The 17516-nt window shown below is 42.0% G+C and overlaps 1 protein-coding gene across 3 annotated transcripts in view; it reads right to left on the bottom strand.

Annotated features, from left to right (window-relative positions):
* Positions 1-17516, bottom strand: part of KDM1A (lysine demethylase 1A) — a 157835-nt gene that overhangs the window by 121802 nt on the left and 18517 nt on the right. For 2 of the 3 annotated variants that reach the window (XM_054011584.1, XM_054011586.1), the window contains exons 3-4: positions 15052-15111; positions 10946-11079 (exon numbers count right to left, since the gene is read on the bottom strand). In XM_054011584.1, coding sequence (XP_053867559.1) covers positions 10946-11079; positions 15052-15111 — 194 coding nt within the window. The remainder of the gene's footprint in view (positions 1-10945; positions 11080-15051; positions 15112-17516) is intronic. The other variant, XM_054011585.1, reaches the window with a different exon arrangement.

Raw genomic sequence — 17516 nt, 5'->3', positions numbered from 1 at the left:
CTGGAGGTATATAGTGTCACCAAATTTGAAATAATTGTGCGTGAGGATAAAGTCACAGAGCTCAGCAATAAGTTGTGCTGTGTCATCATCAGGGATACTGTTCCTGACAGCTTGTATTCCATCTGTATGTGGGATATTTGTGTAGAGAGCCTCTACATCCATGGTGGCTAGGATGGTGTTTTCTGGGAGGTCACCAATGCATTGTAGTTTTCTCAGGAAATCTGTGGTGTCACGGAGATAGCTGGGAGTGCTGGTGGCGTAGGGTCTGAATAGGGAGTCCACATATCCAGACAGTCCTTCAGTGAGAGTGCCAATGCCCGAGATGATGGGGCGTCCAGGATTTCCAGGTTTGTGGAAATTAGGACCAGACTCCAAAGAGAAACTGCTGAGCTCCAGTTCATTTGCAAATTTGACACCATCAGATCAGGATTAAACAAAGACTGTGAATGGCTATCCAACTACAGAAGCAGTTTCTTCTCCCTTGGTGTTCACACCGCAACTGCTAGCAGAGCACCTAACCCTCCCTGATTGAGCTAACCTCGTTATCTCCACACTGATTTATACCTGCCTCTGGAGATTTCCATTACTTGCATCTGAAGAAGTGAGGTTCTTACCCACGAAAGCTTATGCTCCCTATACTTCTGTTAGTCTCAAAGGTGCCACAGGACCCTCTGTTGCTTTTTACAGATTCAGACTAACACGGCTACCCCTCTGATATATGGCTACTGAAGCGAGTTTCATCAGCCTAGCTGCCGCCCCCCCACCCACACAGTCTTCTAGGACACTGGATATTCTTCATCACAATCCTGAGGGACGTCCTAGCCAGACAAGGCCATAGAGAGGAATCCAGATGACATTACCACCCCTACCCACCTCCAGATGAAGCCCCAAAACCACTTGAGATAAAACAGGATCAAACTAACAGCAGTACTAGCCTCATCTCATCTCAACTAACTCTTCAGTTAAAGGGAAAGGGAGCAAGAAATGTGAAAATGAAATCCTTATCTGATAATTTACATTTTAAATGCTTTAACTAGCTTTCCTCAAGAACATAATGGCCATAATAGGTCACACCAAGGGTCCATCTAGCCCAGTATCCTGTCTCTTACAGTGGCCAGTGCCAGATGCTCAGAGAAAATGAACAGAAAAGGGCAATAATCCAGTGATCCATCTTCTGTCATCCAGTTGCAGCTTCTGGCAGTTGAGGTTTAGGGACACCCAGAGCACGGGGTTGCATCCCTAATCATCTTGGTTAATAGTCATTGATGGATCTATCTTCCATGAACTTATTGAATTATTTTTTTTAAACCCAGTTACACACTTTTGGCCTTCAGAGCATTTCCTGGCAACAAGTTGCACAGGTTGACACGGTGTTGTGAGAAGCTGATTTAGTTGGGGTTGGTTCTGCTTTGAGCAGGGGGTTGGACTAGATGACCTCCTGAGGTCTCTTTCAACCTTAATCTTCTATGATTCTAAGCACTTCCTTGTTGTATCTTTTCTGATTCTTCACTAAAAGCTTAAAAGGATTGTTCATGGTGTTTTTGCCATGGTACTAAGCAGACTGAGGTCTCTGTATAACAAATCCCGAACCTAGTTTAACACTATTTATATTGGACAGTGACTAAGTTATGTTAACACCTTCAGCCCATTTATTCCATCTAAATTAATACAACAGTAGGCAGCAGGAGAGATCACATGATTTTTCCATAATATTTTATCGGTTATCTTTCTCTCTTCAGCTTTTGTAAGTGGACTGCATTCAGTATTCTCACAAAATGTATTTCCTAGCATTCAAGAACTCTCTCTTGGAATCAGATAGATAGTGTAGAACTATCATTTTCAATATTCTGAGTGGACTGAGCTATGGGTTCAAGCAATGAAATTGAGTTTTGCAGCCAAAGGACAGTCATCAAGAAGATCAGTGTGGATTACTTGGGGGCAACACACAGCTACCCTTCCTCAACAGAGGCTGGCTGAGGAGCCTGCTTTTGTATCTGAAGATCTGAGACATTTAATAGAAGATGCCCACTGAATACGAGGGATTATTCAGTGTGGATGAAACTGAGTGGTGTACTAAATGATGATGAAAATTACTATTTGTTTTTGAAAAACCAGACAATGCTTTTTACTTTTGACAAGTGATGAGAAAATTGCCAGATCTTCAACATCACCGATGAAGAGATGCATTGTATGGGCAGCACACCCATAACACAGAAGTTGTTAGATACCAAGTAGCTTTCATATTAGCTGCATTGTTAATACCCCAAATCTTCCATGGACTCAATTCATGGATTATATTTTTAAACTGATCAGTACTATATAGGACTGTGGTGACATTCCAGTGCACAACTGAGTGAATAAAATACTGGTTGTGGAGTTGTCAATCTCATAGCGAATGAACTCCATACATCCAGACACTATAGAAATGGGAGGAGTTTGCAAAATCAGAACACCAACTCACTTTTTCACATCAACCACTTCAGCACCCAGAAGTCTTTCTGTAAGCAGTTTCCTACTTGGTACTTTGTAAATTGTATGCAACTTATAAAAAAAATTCTAGCATATAATGATTTTCAACCATATGAAATAACTAGCAAATAGATGGTCAATTTGTTTTTCTAGTCATGGGACAAGCTATTCAAAAACCTCTTAAAACCAATTTAATGATCACTGGAAGACTTTCAGGAGCAGAAATTTTCAATGCTGAAGCAGATAAAGTAGCAACATTTTATTAGAAGATGAAGAAATTGAATTAGCTTCACTTTCATAGTCACTCTCATCAAAAAGACTCCATACTTCATGATTATGCTGCAGAAGACGAATAAAAAGGAGAATGCACAGATGAAAAATTTTGATGCAGAACCCTTTTTCCCCTTCTTGCTGTTTGACTCCAATAATATTTGACAATAGCTAAACACACATTTGAATTCTTGTGGTATATCTCCATTCTGTCTACATGTGTCACATACTTAGATGAGAACTTGCACTAAACTTTAACAGTTTTTCCATGGTCATGTCACCTTTTGGGGTGCAATCCAGACCAGTGAGAGGCTGTGTTATTGTCAGCTCTGTAACCCTGGGTGCCTTAAAATGCTCTGCTGCTGTAGCTCCCTTGTCTGGATGCTCGCAGCCACCATACAAGCAGCCACTGACTGTCTCTATGATAAGCAGCCCTCATTCAATAACACTGATTCCAGCATCCTGCTCGTTACACCACAGACATGCTCTGGTCTCCACCAGCCTTGGTTACTACTAGCCAAGTGACCTGAACACACCCCAATCCCAAATTTCCCCAAAACGGTCTACCCTGAAGTGTCCAGCCCTCCCCTGGATCACTTGTTTTGTCCTTTAAACAGAAAACACAGCACTGGTTTGGTTTAGATTAAAAATAAAGTTTATTAATCAGGATGTAAGTGACGCCAAATATTCATCCAAATGGCTGAATGTCTCCCAGTCAGGCCCTTCCACAGAAGTATGAGCGCTGGTTTCCCTTGTCTTCTTAAGTGAAAGATAACATAGGTTCACTGCTCCTCTCTTTATAGTCCAGTGAAACTCCGACAGGCATTTCAGAGTTCATGGACACTGCTTCAAGAAGCAGAAAGGCTTTCTGGGAGTAAAGTCTCCATCCAGCAGTGATAGTTGAGTAGTTTACTCCATCAAGCTAACAGAGGAGGAGGTTACACCTTTGATGTAAATGAACCTTCACTGTCTCTGCCTGATGACCAAACTGGTTAAAGAATTGTGTTTGCTTGTCTATGATCCAGACATGTCAACTCCCCAACCACTTTGTGAGTTTTGATGGTTCTGTTTACTGCATAGGTAAACTGCAATTTCATTGTCACTGGTCACCCTGCTTCCTTTGTATTCAAGGCCTACGTAGACCGGTTTCTACCTTGTTCAAAGAGAGACTCTGAAACATATCAGAGGTCATCCATAACTCTACATGCAGCATCATAGAATATCAGGGTTGGAAGGGACCTCAGGAGGTCATCTACTCCAACCCCCTGTTCAAAGCAGGGCCAATCCCCAACTAAATCATCCCAGCCAGGGCTTTGTCAAGCCGGGCTTCAAAAACCTCCAAGGAAGGAGATTCCAATACCTCCCTAGGTAACCCATTCCAGTGCTTCACCACCCTCCTAGTGAAAAAGTTTTTCCTAATATCCAACCTAAACCTCCCTCACTACAACTTGAGACCATTACTCCTTGTTCTGTCATCTGCCACCATTGAGAACAGTCTAGATCCATCCTCTTTGGAACCCCCTTTCAAGTAGCTGAAAGCAGCTATCAAATCCCCCCCCATTCTTCTCTTCTGCAGACTAAACAATCCCAGTTCCCTCAGCCTCTCCTCATAAGACATGTGCTCCAGCCCCCTAATCATTTTTGTTGCCCTCCGCTGGACTCTTTCCAATTTATCCACATCCTTCTCGTAGTGTGGGGCCCAAAACTGAACACAGTACTCCAGATGAGGCCGCACCAATGCCGAATACAGGGGAATTATCACGTCCCTCGATCTGCTGGCAATGCCCCTACTTATACAGCCCAAAGTGCCATTAGCTTTCTTGGCAACAAGGGCACACTGTCGACTGATATCCAGCTTCTCGTCCACTGTAACCCCTAGGTCCTTTTCTGCAGAACTGCTGCCTAGCCATTCGGTCCCTAGTCTGTAGCAGAGCATGGGATTCTTCTGTCCTAAGTGCAGGACTCTGCACTTGTCCTTGTTGAACCTAATCAGATTTCTTTTGGCCCAATCATCTAATTTGTCTAGGTCCCTCTGTATCCTATCCCTACCCTCCAGCATATCTACCACTCCTCCCAGTTTAGTGTCATCTGCAAACTTGTTGAGGGTTCAGTCCACGCCGTCCTCCAGATCATTAATGAAGATATTGAACAAAACCAGCCTCAGGACTGACCCTTGGGGCACTACACTTGATACCGGCTGCCAACTAGATATGAAGCCATTGATCACTACCCGTTGAGCCCAACAATCTAGCCAGCTTTCTATTAACCTTATAGTCCATTCATCCAGCCCATACTTCTTTAACTTGATGGCAACAATTCTGTGGGAGACCGTATCAAAAGCTTTGCTAAAGTCAAGGAATAACACGTCCACTGTTTCCCCCTCATCCACAGAGCCAGTTATCTCCTCATAGAAGGCAATTAGGTTAGTAAGGCATGACTTGCCCTTGGTAAATCCATGCCGACTGTTCCTGATCACTTTCCTCTCCTCTAAGTGCTTCAGAATTGATTCCTTGAGGACCTGCTCCATGATTTTTCCAGGAACTGAGGTGAGGCTGACTGGCCTGTAGTTCCCTGGATCCCCCTTGTTCCCTTTTTTAAAAATGGGCACTACATTAGCCTTTTTTCAGTCATCCGGGACCTCCACCGATCGCCATGAGTTTCCAAAGATGATGGCCAATGGCTCCACAATCACATCCGCCAATTCTTTTAGCATCCTCGGATGCAGCGCATCCGGCCCCATAGACTTGTGCTCATCCAGTTTTTCTAAATAGTCCTGAACCACTTCTTTTTCCACAGAGGGCTAGTCACCTCCTTCCCATGCTGTGCTGCCCAGTGCAGCAGTCTGGGAGCTGACCTTGTTCGTGAAGACAGAGGCAAAAAAAGCATTGAATACATTAGCTTTTTCCACATCCTCTGTCACTAGGTTGCCTCCCTTCAGTAAGGGGCCCACACTTTCCTTGACTTTCTTCTTGTTGCTAACATACCTGAAAAAAACCCTCTCATTACTCTTAACATCCCTTGCTAGCTGCAACTCCAAGTGTGATTTGGCCTTCCTGATTTCATTCCTGCACGCCTGAGCAATAATTTTATACTCCTCCCTGGTCATTTATCCAATTTTCCACTTCCTATAAGCTTCTTTTTTGTGCCACAAGGATATTGACCAGTGTGTTATTAGTTTTCAAATGATACTTCTCAAGGAATAGTTTGTACAACTCTCATTGCAGTAGCGTGTAGGGTATGAATACAGGAGTGCTTAGAGTCACACATATAGTAAAAAATTCCATACAAATTATTTTGGCTTTCCTCAACCCTGCATAAGTTACATCACTTATTAATGTCTCATGATTTCAGGAATGCTCTCTAGATTATTAAGTATCACTTCCATTCAGGTCAATTTTTAACTCCTGCTGTTTCAGAAGATTCCAGCCAACTAAGATGTTTTCAGGCATGATGCCCTCTCTCAGCACCATTACACTAAAAAGTTAGGTCAAAGGAAGTTGCCTTAAGTCAACCTGTTAATGTATGTGTCTACACTACCGGGTCCTTTACGCCAACCTGAATCACCTCTGTCGATTTCTATAATCCACCTCTGAAAGAGGCGTAGCACTTAGTTCGATTTTTGTGGGTCAACTGCGAGGTAGTGCAAACGCAGCATTGTGTAATTTGACTTAATTGGTCTCCAGGTAGTGTCCCACAATGCTCATCTGTGACTGCTCTGGAGATCATTCTCAACTCTGCTGCACTGTAGCCAGATACACAGGAAACAGCCTCTCCCCTGCTAAAGCCCCGGGAACTTTTGATTTCTCATTTCCTGTTTGATTAGTATTGGGAGCATGCCAGCACAACTGATCATTGAGACTACACGCCCCAAACGCACTCCAGCCTGGTCTGCCCAGGTGGTGGATCTCATCGCTGTGTGGGGAGAAGAGTCTGTGCAGGCAGAGCTCCGATCCAGCAGAAGAAACACTGATATCTATGCAAAGATCGCTCGTGGAATAGGGGGAGTAGGGCTACACGAGGGACACACAGCAGTGCCGTATAAAAATAAAAGAACTTTGCCAAATGTACCAGAAGGCAAAGGAGGCGAACAGCCATTCTAGTGCTGAACCCCACACATGCCAGTTCTACAACAAGCTGCATGCAATTCTCGGGGGTGACCCTACCAATACCCCTAAAAGCAACATGGACACCTCACAGGTGTGAGAGTCTAGAGACAACAGAGAGGACAATATGGTGGATGAGGAAGACAAGAAGGAAGAGAATGGGAGACAGGCAAGCGGTGGGTCCATTCTCCCTGACAGGCAGAAATATTTTTAAACTTTGGAGCCTGTGGGTTGCAGAACAACACGGTGGCCGACCATGATGCTGGGGAAGGCACCTCCTCTGGTGAGTATACAGCAAGGTGCTGTGGTTCTCTGCTTACAAGAGGCCGCTCCAGCTACGCTGAAAATGGCCCCGGAAAAGACTGTTTATGTGGACTGGGATAGCCCGGGAATCCTCCATGGCTATCTCTAGGAAACTTTCATGGAAGTACTCTGCAATCGTTTGCAGAAGGTTTCTGGGCAGGGCAGTCTTATTTCTTCCACCATGGTAGAACACTTTCCCATGCAACTCCTGAATTAATTCTGCTGGCATCATTGCAGTACACAGCATAAGGACCGTGTCTATACCCAGACACTTGCAGCATCTCCTTCCTTTCCGCTTCTGTTACCCTCAGGAGACAGATATCATATAGGGTCGCCTAGGGGAAACGGGGGAAGTTCTCATTAAAAGTGCTCTTACAAGGAAAAAAGACTGCATGTAGACCCAACCCCCCTCCCCCCAACCTCCCATATTCCGGATCGCCAAACCATGCGGCCACTAATCTGCCTTTACTGTGCTCGGCATGGGTTGGGGGTGGGGGGGAAAGCTACTCACCATGGCTGGAGCAGCAAAACGGCACAGTGAACAGTTACAGATTCTGATTACGTTATGGCTTGTACCTAGTGCAATGAGTTTTTTTGTTTTATTTTTTTAATGAAAAATGGCCTTGCTATGGAAATATTTTATTCATGTACAATGGCTCCTTTATTTTTTCCCCATGACTGACAGCTGGAAACGTGTGTGTCATCAACACCTGAAAGCAGACTTTCGGTGATTAGGAGGAGGAGAAAGAGAATGTGGGAGAACATGTTTACCGAGATAATGAACACCTCCGGTACAGCTGACAAAGAGCTGAGTTTGGTCTAGAAGATCTCAGCCAATCAAGATGCTCACCTTTCAGTTAGTTTACCTTTTTCCCCCAATAGATGGCATTAGCATGTAGTAAGGTGAGCAACCATGAACTTTTAAGTAAGCTTGCTAACATATGGCATCATATTATTAGCAACAAGTCATTTTCTGAGCACAAATAAGGTTTAGAGTTACTGGAACACAGCCCAGGTTCTAAAATATATTTTTGAGAACAAGGAGGTAGATGTACTGTATATCAGAGAAATGCCTAATCTTCCACAGGGGCAAGGTCATGCTCCTGCTGCCTTTTCCAAAGCACCAACAAACTGAAAAGGACACAATTTTTGTCAATGTCACATGGTTCCAGCTGAACAAACTATGTGCAGAGGAGAAAATTCAGGAGCCTCGGCCTCTAGAGGTGGGTGGGAAGGGGGGTAAAGGAGAGTGTTCTGAAAAGCAGTCAAGGAGAAAGAGGTAGGTAGAAGAATCCATTTTACTTTGCTCTCATTCATACAAGAGAAACAATAGCAAAAGGTACCAGTCACCAACAGTATTCAAATAAAGGCAGTGGGAAAGTAGCACAGGCCTAAAATTTCATGCTCAGTTTCAATGTAAAAAAAGAAAGGAGACAAATCAGATGAAACACAGCACAGAGCTGCCACTGTGGGAAAGCGACAGTACATTACTGATTCAATCTTGTTCTCCCTTGGTAAGCGCCAGCTACAAACATTACTTATCACAAACTAAAAAGGCTGACAGACAAATGGGGTCTGAGTGGGGAGAGAAGCCACAAGAAATGGGGCAAAATAGGATAAATTCCAAGTTGATGAAGTCAGAGAAGAAAAACTCAAAGGAGGGGAGAAAAAAAGAAGAGTGCTTAATTTAAAGGAGTACAGTGGTATCAAAGAACTCAGATATACTGTATATACTCGCTCATAAGCCGATTTTTTTTTAGTAAAAAAGGGAAGCACCAGAGAAGGGAGTCGGCTTATGAACGGGTATAGAGAGGGAGAGGTGGGACACAGCCCCTCCCCGCAACAGAGGGAGCAAGGAGAGGCAGCACAGCCAGCAGAGACAGAAGGGAAGAGGCAGGGCCAGAGTGTCTCTGCCTCTGGCCACGCTGCTCTCCCCCCAGCCTCCGAAGCAGCTGCAGCTCCAGATCTGGCCCGCTGGAGCAGTTCCAGCCAGGCCAGAGACATCCTCCCCAGATAAGGTGGGAAGGGATGGGATGGGGAGAGGGTGGGAGTCCCGGAGGGGTGGTCACAGGGGTTACTCGCCTGACTCCCAGAACCCTAGAAGCAGAGTGTGTCAATACTGTTGACCCACAGAGCACTGATGTGGACATCTACACACTCAGGTACAAAGTACTTTAATACCTTACAGTGAACTTTCACTATAGCCAGAGCTGGACGCGTAAGGAAATGCAAAGCAACCAGCGGAAAAATGCGAAGAGGCTTCAAAATTACCTCAGCTTACATAAAAGTCCTGCATGACTAAAAATACTAATTGGAAACTGGAAACCTAGGAGAAGTGTTAGTTAACTACACATTTTCTACTGGAGATGCTGGTCCACCTGTAATGGCTCATAGCAGGTGCTGCACAAACATTTTCACTCATCTGAAGTAGAGGATTAAGATTTACTTGCTTACTACAGACTACTATTGTTGGGGAAAATCTGCTGACAATTTTTATACCCACTACTAATTTTTTAGAGAGCTTGAGCTAAAAGTTATTTGAATGAATAATGAATGAGCACTCAGCAGTCCCAATCAGAACGGGGGGTGGGGGAGACGGCTATTGTGCTCAGAGCTCCACAACCAAATAGTAATAGAATGCCTCTAAACCACAAAGAGTTTATTTGCATATCAAGTCACACACTCATGCCTTGTGTACACTAGGAAATAAATCTCTTGCTTTCACTGGCTGTCAACTATCAGTCTCTCTGAACTGGTGCTGACAACAAGAGTAGATAGCACAAAGATGTTCTCAGTACTATTACAGAATGTGTAAGGTGAGCAATCACGAACTTTTAAGTAAGCTTGCTAACATATGGCATCATGATGCAATCAAAAAGGTAGACTATTGTCTACATCAGGGCATTCTTGCTTAAAAAAATCTGAAAAAAATTGAACTGTAGTCAAATAATAGGTGGTCAGCTGAGATTATTTGACTATTTGCAGTCTTGTTGTAACTATGTTGGTACCAGGACATCAGAGACTGGAAGAAGAAGCATAGCTTGAAAGTTTGTCTCTTTCACCAACAGAAGTTGGTCCAGATAAAAGACACCACGCTCACCTATCTTGTTTCTCTATTATTTGACAGGTCAATTGACCAGGTTGCCAAGCCAACACCTAAGTGACTTGGTCACATTTGAAAACCCCACCCTCAGTACTTTCAGTTGCATGAATGATGTTTTGAATTAAAACATAAATGCAACAGACACAAATGAAGTTTGATTCACTTAATGAAAGTTCTTTACTGAGGACAAGTGACATGCATAATTCAATGTTTCACAATTTAGGCATTTGAGTTCCACGCACAGGCAATTTTTTCTTAAATTTCCTTAAGTAAAAATGTTTTCAGGCCTCTTATGCAACAAAATTAGCTAAATTTCTCAACAGCCTGAGACTAAATATAGAAGATTCTGCCCAAAAGGAAACTAGTTGGAAAAGTTATGGACAATCGAAAAAGAGAATCTTATATGAAACTTCTATTTGTAACCTTAAGAATGTGCACGGTATTCAAGCAACAGGTCTAACACCAGTGCAGATTTGCTTATACTGTCCCTCAAAAGAATGCCTCAATCCCGAACTGGATAAGAACTACCTGTATTGATTTTGTGTGTGATAGGTTTCTGAAATAGAACAGCTCATCATAGAAACCATCAATCACCACAAGAAGCAATCGCCAGACAGAGCCATCCAGATGTTCTTTGCAAATTATTAAAAAGATATGGAAATGTTCCCATCAAGGTTTCTAATACTAAAGAACTTACTGTGCGATTCCTGATGTACAGAAACACTTTCTGAGTCTGCTGCGGGCCACTGATGATGTCTGGAAAACAAGCAGCTTCTTGAGAGGTCATACGATCATGCGGAAGTCTACTCTGGAAAGCTGCACCCTCCACACCTACACACACAAAAAATAAAAAAAAAATAAAAAACAAAAACAAAAAAGGTGTGTCTAACAAGTATTCCAAAAGCAACTGATAGGTTAGTGTTTTTACTAAAAAGCTATCCCCTCCTGGTCAAGACACCTTGAATATCCATATTTAATGAGGTGCCAACTGGTTTTGTCTTACACTTCCACCAGCTTCTTTTGTCTATTTCTGCAAGCCAAAAATATCTCAGCCAGTGCTTTGAGCTACAGATCAAAATTGGGCACCAGCACTAGCACTACTACAAAAGAACACTGGATTTAGAAAACAAGCAACAAGTAAAAGTGAGGAGATAAAAAGATATGAAAAGAAAACTAAACTGTTTATCCATAAGAAATAACTGGTTTAGATCTCTCACTCTCTCAAAGCTCCACAAACCTTCAGGAGACTCCTCCTAAGCCAAGAGGGCTGTAAACCACAAAGAGGACAATGTATAGGTTCCTCACATCTGCTCTCCAGCTTCTAAGGGTTTGTCTAGATTAACACTGACAAACACTGGCTTCTTTTCCTAAATCTAGAGAAACCCACAGTCCATCCCTTTAGCCTAACCATAATGTGTACAGCAGTGGAGTGTAGATACATGCAAGAGACTGCTATATTTTCCTGAGTGAAATAAAGGAAAGGAATTTTATCTTTTCCTAGATAATGCAATGCTTAAAGTCTACTGCTGGACACAAACTAGGAGTCATGTCTATATGCAAAGATGGTGTCCAATTAAGGCACTTGAACATTTAGCATTTTTGGAACAAATGGAAATCACAGTTTACAGAAAACTGCAAGAACAATAGTATTAGCTAGACCGTAATCCTTAAATTACAGCAGAACACAGAAACTAACTACACACAAGTCACAAAAAAAGTGCACAAAAACAGACATTTCTGCATAAAAGGAAAGGGCACTTCTGGACTTCACTTTAAAGGTACATCTTACAGGCACAAAAAGCAAGACAAAAAAAATACATTGAGAGGCAAATGTCAGTGAGGTTAATTTTAAAATACTAGGTGACCTCAGAAGGTTAGAAATATAAACAGAAAAAAAGCTAAACTGGAAAAATACAAGCGAATATATCCAAGGGAAAAACGCCAAAACACAAATAATGAAATGAGACTGAGATGAACAATTCCAGTATCAATATTGACTAAGAGATGGTGGAAGGCATCAAATAAGATAGAACTTTGCAGTGTGTTATGGAAACAAAAACATCTGTATGATTTTAGGTTGGATTGGCAGAGGCACCATGTTACAGAATGGGAAGGTGGTGGGAGGGAAATTATCCTCTTTCTGCAGGTCTGGTGAAACTATTCTGAGCATTTTTATACCATAAAGATGAAGACCAATTTGAAGGAACTTAAAGAAAATTAAGGGGCTGAAGAGCGATTTATGAGGAAAGATTAAAAGAGCTAACTATGAATAGCTTGACTGCATGACAACCAAGAGCGAAGACAACTGACTAATAATTGGCAGGATCTAAACACCACGGAGGCATATAACTGTGGAGCGTGGACAAAGGGGATTACTTAGTAGTATAAACTGAAAATAAAAACTGGAAAAACTAGGTTGAATATCAAGTAAGATTTCCTGACAGCAATATCTATTAGGCTATTGGAAAAAAAAGTCTCCTATTGTAGACGGTAGAAGATCAATTCCTTGGGTAATAAGTGTTCACTAGCCTAGAGGATGGGCTACTCTACAGCTATTTTCCATCCGTCTATAAATCTGAGATTCACTGTGCAAGTATGCATGTATAGTAAAAGTACCCTACATATACTGTCAAGTGAACCAACCTGAAGCTATCCATCACCCCCTGCACTACCTTTAGCAGAACTGACTACCAGAGATTAAGTGCCCATAACACCAAGTAATAGTGAGAAAAAAGGTCTAAAAACATGTCTCAGAGACAAACTGAACAAATGCCAAACATGCTGACTAGACTGTTTTAGGAGTTTTTACTGGAAACAAAGGGACTGACCAGAGACTTTTTCTGAAAGAACACACCACCAAGCATGTTGTCCAAACAACTAATGCAAAACTCCCAATAAAACCTTTGGAAAGAATCTAGATAAAACCAAATCTCCTTTTCACTGAATATGGCACAGTCAGCAGAGTTTGTGTTTCACCAGTTTTGAGAGACAAAGCTCCCGCAGCTATAAAGTACCTTAAAAAGAAAATCTTCAATTCCTACAGAAGGATTTAAAAGGATGGTCCAAGCAGGTTTTTTTCCCTAAGGCCATGTTCACATCTCATGAGACTATAGGCTTTAAATTAAAAGGTCACAGAAACAAGTTGTCTTTGATAAGCTTTCATAATTAAAGGCTGAGCAGAAATCTTTACTTTTATCTTGTTTGTGAACTAAGATGGTTACTGAGGAAACAGACCTAAAGATCAGAATGGAATAGGTGTAAAATATAATCCACAGACAACAGCAAAATATTTTAATATGGCTCACCAGCCAGAAGAGCTCACTTAAAACCAAACACCCTTCTAGTGGATTTCTTGCAATTGAGCGGGCTAAATTTAGATCACCTTCAGGTAGGTTAAACTATTCCCCCTCTACTCTTACATGAACCATGCTTTATGAAAAATCTCAACAAGGAATGGAAGAGTCTCATCCTGGAGGATTCACACACATTTGTCTTTGACAGTTTTTCTGTGCATCTCTATGATTAAGGTGGTTCCACCACCACAGATTCTCCTTTACTCCTCTCTCTTTTACAAACACACACAGATTTATTACTTCCTGACTACAGTACCAACCATTCATGAATATTTAACCCAACCTGCATTTTGGTATTCTCCTTCCTCACAGGACACATCTCAAAAGGATTTTGTTGGCCACTGCTCCATCAAAAAAAAGAAAGAAAGAAAAGAAAAGAAAGAAAGGAATAAAAAATCCACACCACATGCCTTGGTGGGACATTTTCAGATGAAAAACTCCTTCAGTACTTAAAGCAACACATTCTGCTCTCTTGACAATTTCCAGGAATTAGTAATCATTAATTCATCCATCCAAGTGGGTAAAGCACACTCCCAGAAACAGTTTGATACTGATGTAACATGTATAATTTGCAAAATGCAGAGTCAAAAAGTCCAGGGCAAAAAAGCACTATGTCCCCTCTGTAAGTCTGAAAATATTTAAAAAGGGATCTCTATATGTGCTGATACCAAGGTCCAAAACATAATCAGGCTCCTTCATTTAGAACGGGTGAGGGTGAACCCCTGCGATACCTTGAATTTTGTATTTGTTTCAAAGAGGTTTATTTCTTCACGGTCTAGAATGGAACTCATAACTACTTTGATTAAAACCCCATGCCTGACTCCTCAGGTGCCACAGGCATATAGTGGCATGGTTTGAGGAAGATGAACATTTTGGTAGCATTCTGAAAGTACTTAAAAATAAAGAAAGCAATTCGTGGGGATTACAAGCTAAATGCATTCCCCTTTATATCGATACTTCGGATCAAATGTTGGCTCGAATTCATGAGCCAGTCTATTAAAAAGTGGACTAACCTACCCCATAGGCAAGTCTTCTGTGCCAAATGCTGGGAAATTGCTCATGAACTCAATCCTTTCAAAAATATATGGGCTTCAAGTGTATTAGAAAAGGGCCTAGCACACTGAAGCCTGGAGCTCAGTACCATTCTAATGGGTAAAAGCTGACTAAGCAGGAAGTACCCTTTCCCATGTTTGGTCTCCTCTGAACATGGAGAGGAGTGGAGGGATGAGAGATCGGCCTGAGGGATTTCAGTGTAGTTTTACTTTCCATTTACTTAGTCACTAGAGCCTTCAACTGCAATTAGAAGAGATTCCTCCCTTTCTCAAAGAGTAAATGTCTCCTATACCTCTTGCTAAGGTCTGAACACCCACACCCATGCGCACTTGCAAGCATCAATCCCTCATTTGGCGGCTCTTGCTATTAAGTGGCAAGCATCAAACGCCACCCTCACCTGATGCTTGGCCGTCTCCATACCCTCCAGAATTGTCGTCTTGAAGTCCTCCTGCTTGCCCTGTGGAAGGAAAGAGGAGAACTCAGGGACCTTACTCCATAAGTTAAAATCATATTTGGACATAAAGGCCTGGCAGTTGGCGATTTAAGTATTAAATTTCACCAACTAACTAAACACATTTTCTGAGAATTCCATCTTTTGGAATATAGGTCCAGGGCACCAAACTTTGTAGTCTTCTAAAGTTTTATCCTTGTTATTGGAACTCTTTAAATCACTCTTGTGGGAAAGGTAGAAGCACACAGCATGTAGCATTCCTGGTGGCTAAATACTTATGATCAGCTTTATTAATAGCTGGGAGTGGAATAATAAGATTACACTTCTTACTACCAGTTTGAAGATTGGTTGGATGGGTACATTGAGAGTCTAGGGGTCTAAAACTGCAAGAATTTGATAATCTTGCCCTGGATATCCCTGCACTCACCAACTGAAATGGGATAGAGGGAACCATTCTGAAAAGCATCTATTATTTTCAAGAGAGCCTCTTCCTTCTCTTCCATAAACCTTTCCTTGAAGCATGAACCGTGCAAGGTTCAGACCAACAATATCTGCTTCAATGCCCTTTGTGTACCTACAATCCATTAGAACCCTAGAAGCAGAGTGTGTCAATACTGTTGACCCACAGAGCACTGATGTGGACATCTACACACTCAGGTACAAAGTACTTTAATATCTTACAGTGAACTTTCACTATAGCCAGAGCTGGACGCGTAAGGAAATGCAAAGCAACCAGCGGAAAGATGCGAAGAGGCTTCAAAATTACCTCAGCTTACATAAAAGCCCTGGATAGAGGTCCTGCATGAATAAAAATATTAATTGGAAACTGAATAATTTTAGGAATAGGGATAGGTGTGGTTGTGATGCCTATGGGAGCAAGCCTTTATAAGCCCCCTTCTCATGCATCACTAAATCTCTATTGGAGAAATTACCTCAATTTTGCTCATAGAAGATATGCTTCTATGATTGAATGGTTCTGTCTATCTTCTCAGCTCCAAAGAGCAGGAAGCAGTGGAATGTTTTGAAGATATCTAAGCACCGTTTGGTAGTCTAGACTTATTTCGAGGCTCCTTCAAACCGGAATGTTTCAAGGTAATGTCCCAACACCCAGCAGAGTTCCTAAAGAACAAATCTCCTATGCTCAATGGAAAAGATTTCTAGGGCTCACAGTGGCTAATGGGAGAGTAGCCCCTCTCAGATCATGATGGCTCAAAGTGACATCCTCAAGTAGATCACAGTTATGACCCTCCTGAGGTACAGAACACTCATTAAGATTGCTTGTTAGGGTTGGAGGATCCTTTTGTAGCAGTTGGGATACAGTTTGAAGCTCTTACGGAGAGTTTCTGACATCCTAACTCAACATACAAATTTTAAAATTTACCTCCCGCTCCAAATCTAATCCCCAATAAGAATGGTATGGTGAATCAGATATTTGCATGCTTTCATATGTTGAAAGTGCACTCTGAACTCCACAGCACCCCAAGTCTACACATAAAATGAAAACAGACAATGGGAAACAGACCAGAAGGGAAATCTGAACAATACAACTCTATAAAGAACCCCATAGAAGTTGCTATCCACACAGAGCTTTAGGGCACTCCAGTTCCAATGAAGCCAAGAGTCAGTAACCTAGGAGAAGTGTTAGTTAACTACACATTTTCTACTGGAGATGCTGGTCCACCTGTAATGGCCCATAGCAGGTGCTGCACAAACATTTTTCACTCATCTGAAGTAGAGGATTAAGATTTACTTGCTTACTAGTTAAGCAGACAACTATTGTTGGGGAAAATCTGCTGACAATTTTTATACCCACTACTAATTTTTTAGAGAGCTTGAGCTAAAAGTTATTTGAATGAATAATGATTGAGCACTCAGCAGTCTCAATCGGGGGAGGGGAGAGGTGATATTGTGCTCAGAGCTCCACAACCATATAGTAAGAGAATGCCTCTAAACCACAAAGAGTTTATTTGCATATCAAGTCGCACACTCATGCCTTGTGTACACTAGGAAATAAATCTCTTGCTTTCACTGGCTGTCAACTATCAGTCTCTCTGAACTGGTGCTGACAACAAGAGTAGATAGCACAAAGATGTTCTCAATACTATTACAGAATGTGTGATGCTTTGTATTTACACTTACAACAATCAAATGTTTTCAATACCAGTTCAGAGAGACCTACTACTGACTTGTACTGTTAGCAACAAGTCATTTTCTGAGCACAAATAAGGTTTAGAGTTACTGGAACACAGCTCAGGTTTTAAAATTTATTTTTGAGAACAAGGAGGTAGATGTACTGTATATCAGAGAAATGCCTAATCTTCCACAGGGGCAAGGTCATGCTCCTGCTGCCTTTTCCAGAGCACCAACAAACTGAAAAGGACACAATCTTTGTCAATGTCACATGGTTCCAG

This window comes from Malaclemys terrapin, chromosome 22 (assembly GCF_027887155.1).
Source record: "Malaclemys terrapin pileata isolate rMalTer1 chromosome 22, rMalTer1.hap1, whole genome shotgun sequence".
In the NCBI taxonomy this organism is placed as follows: domain Eukaryota; kingdom Metazoa; phylum Chordata; order Testudines; family Emydidae; genus Malaclemys; species Malaclemys terrapin.
This window is presented reverse-complemented; position numbering and strand designations above follow the sequence as displayed.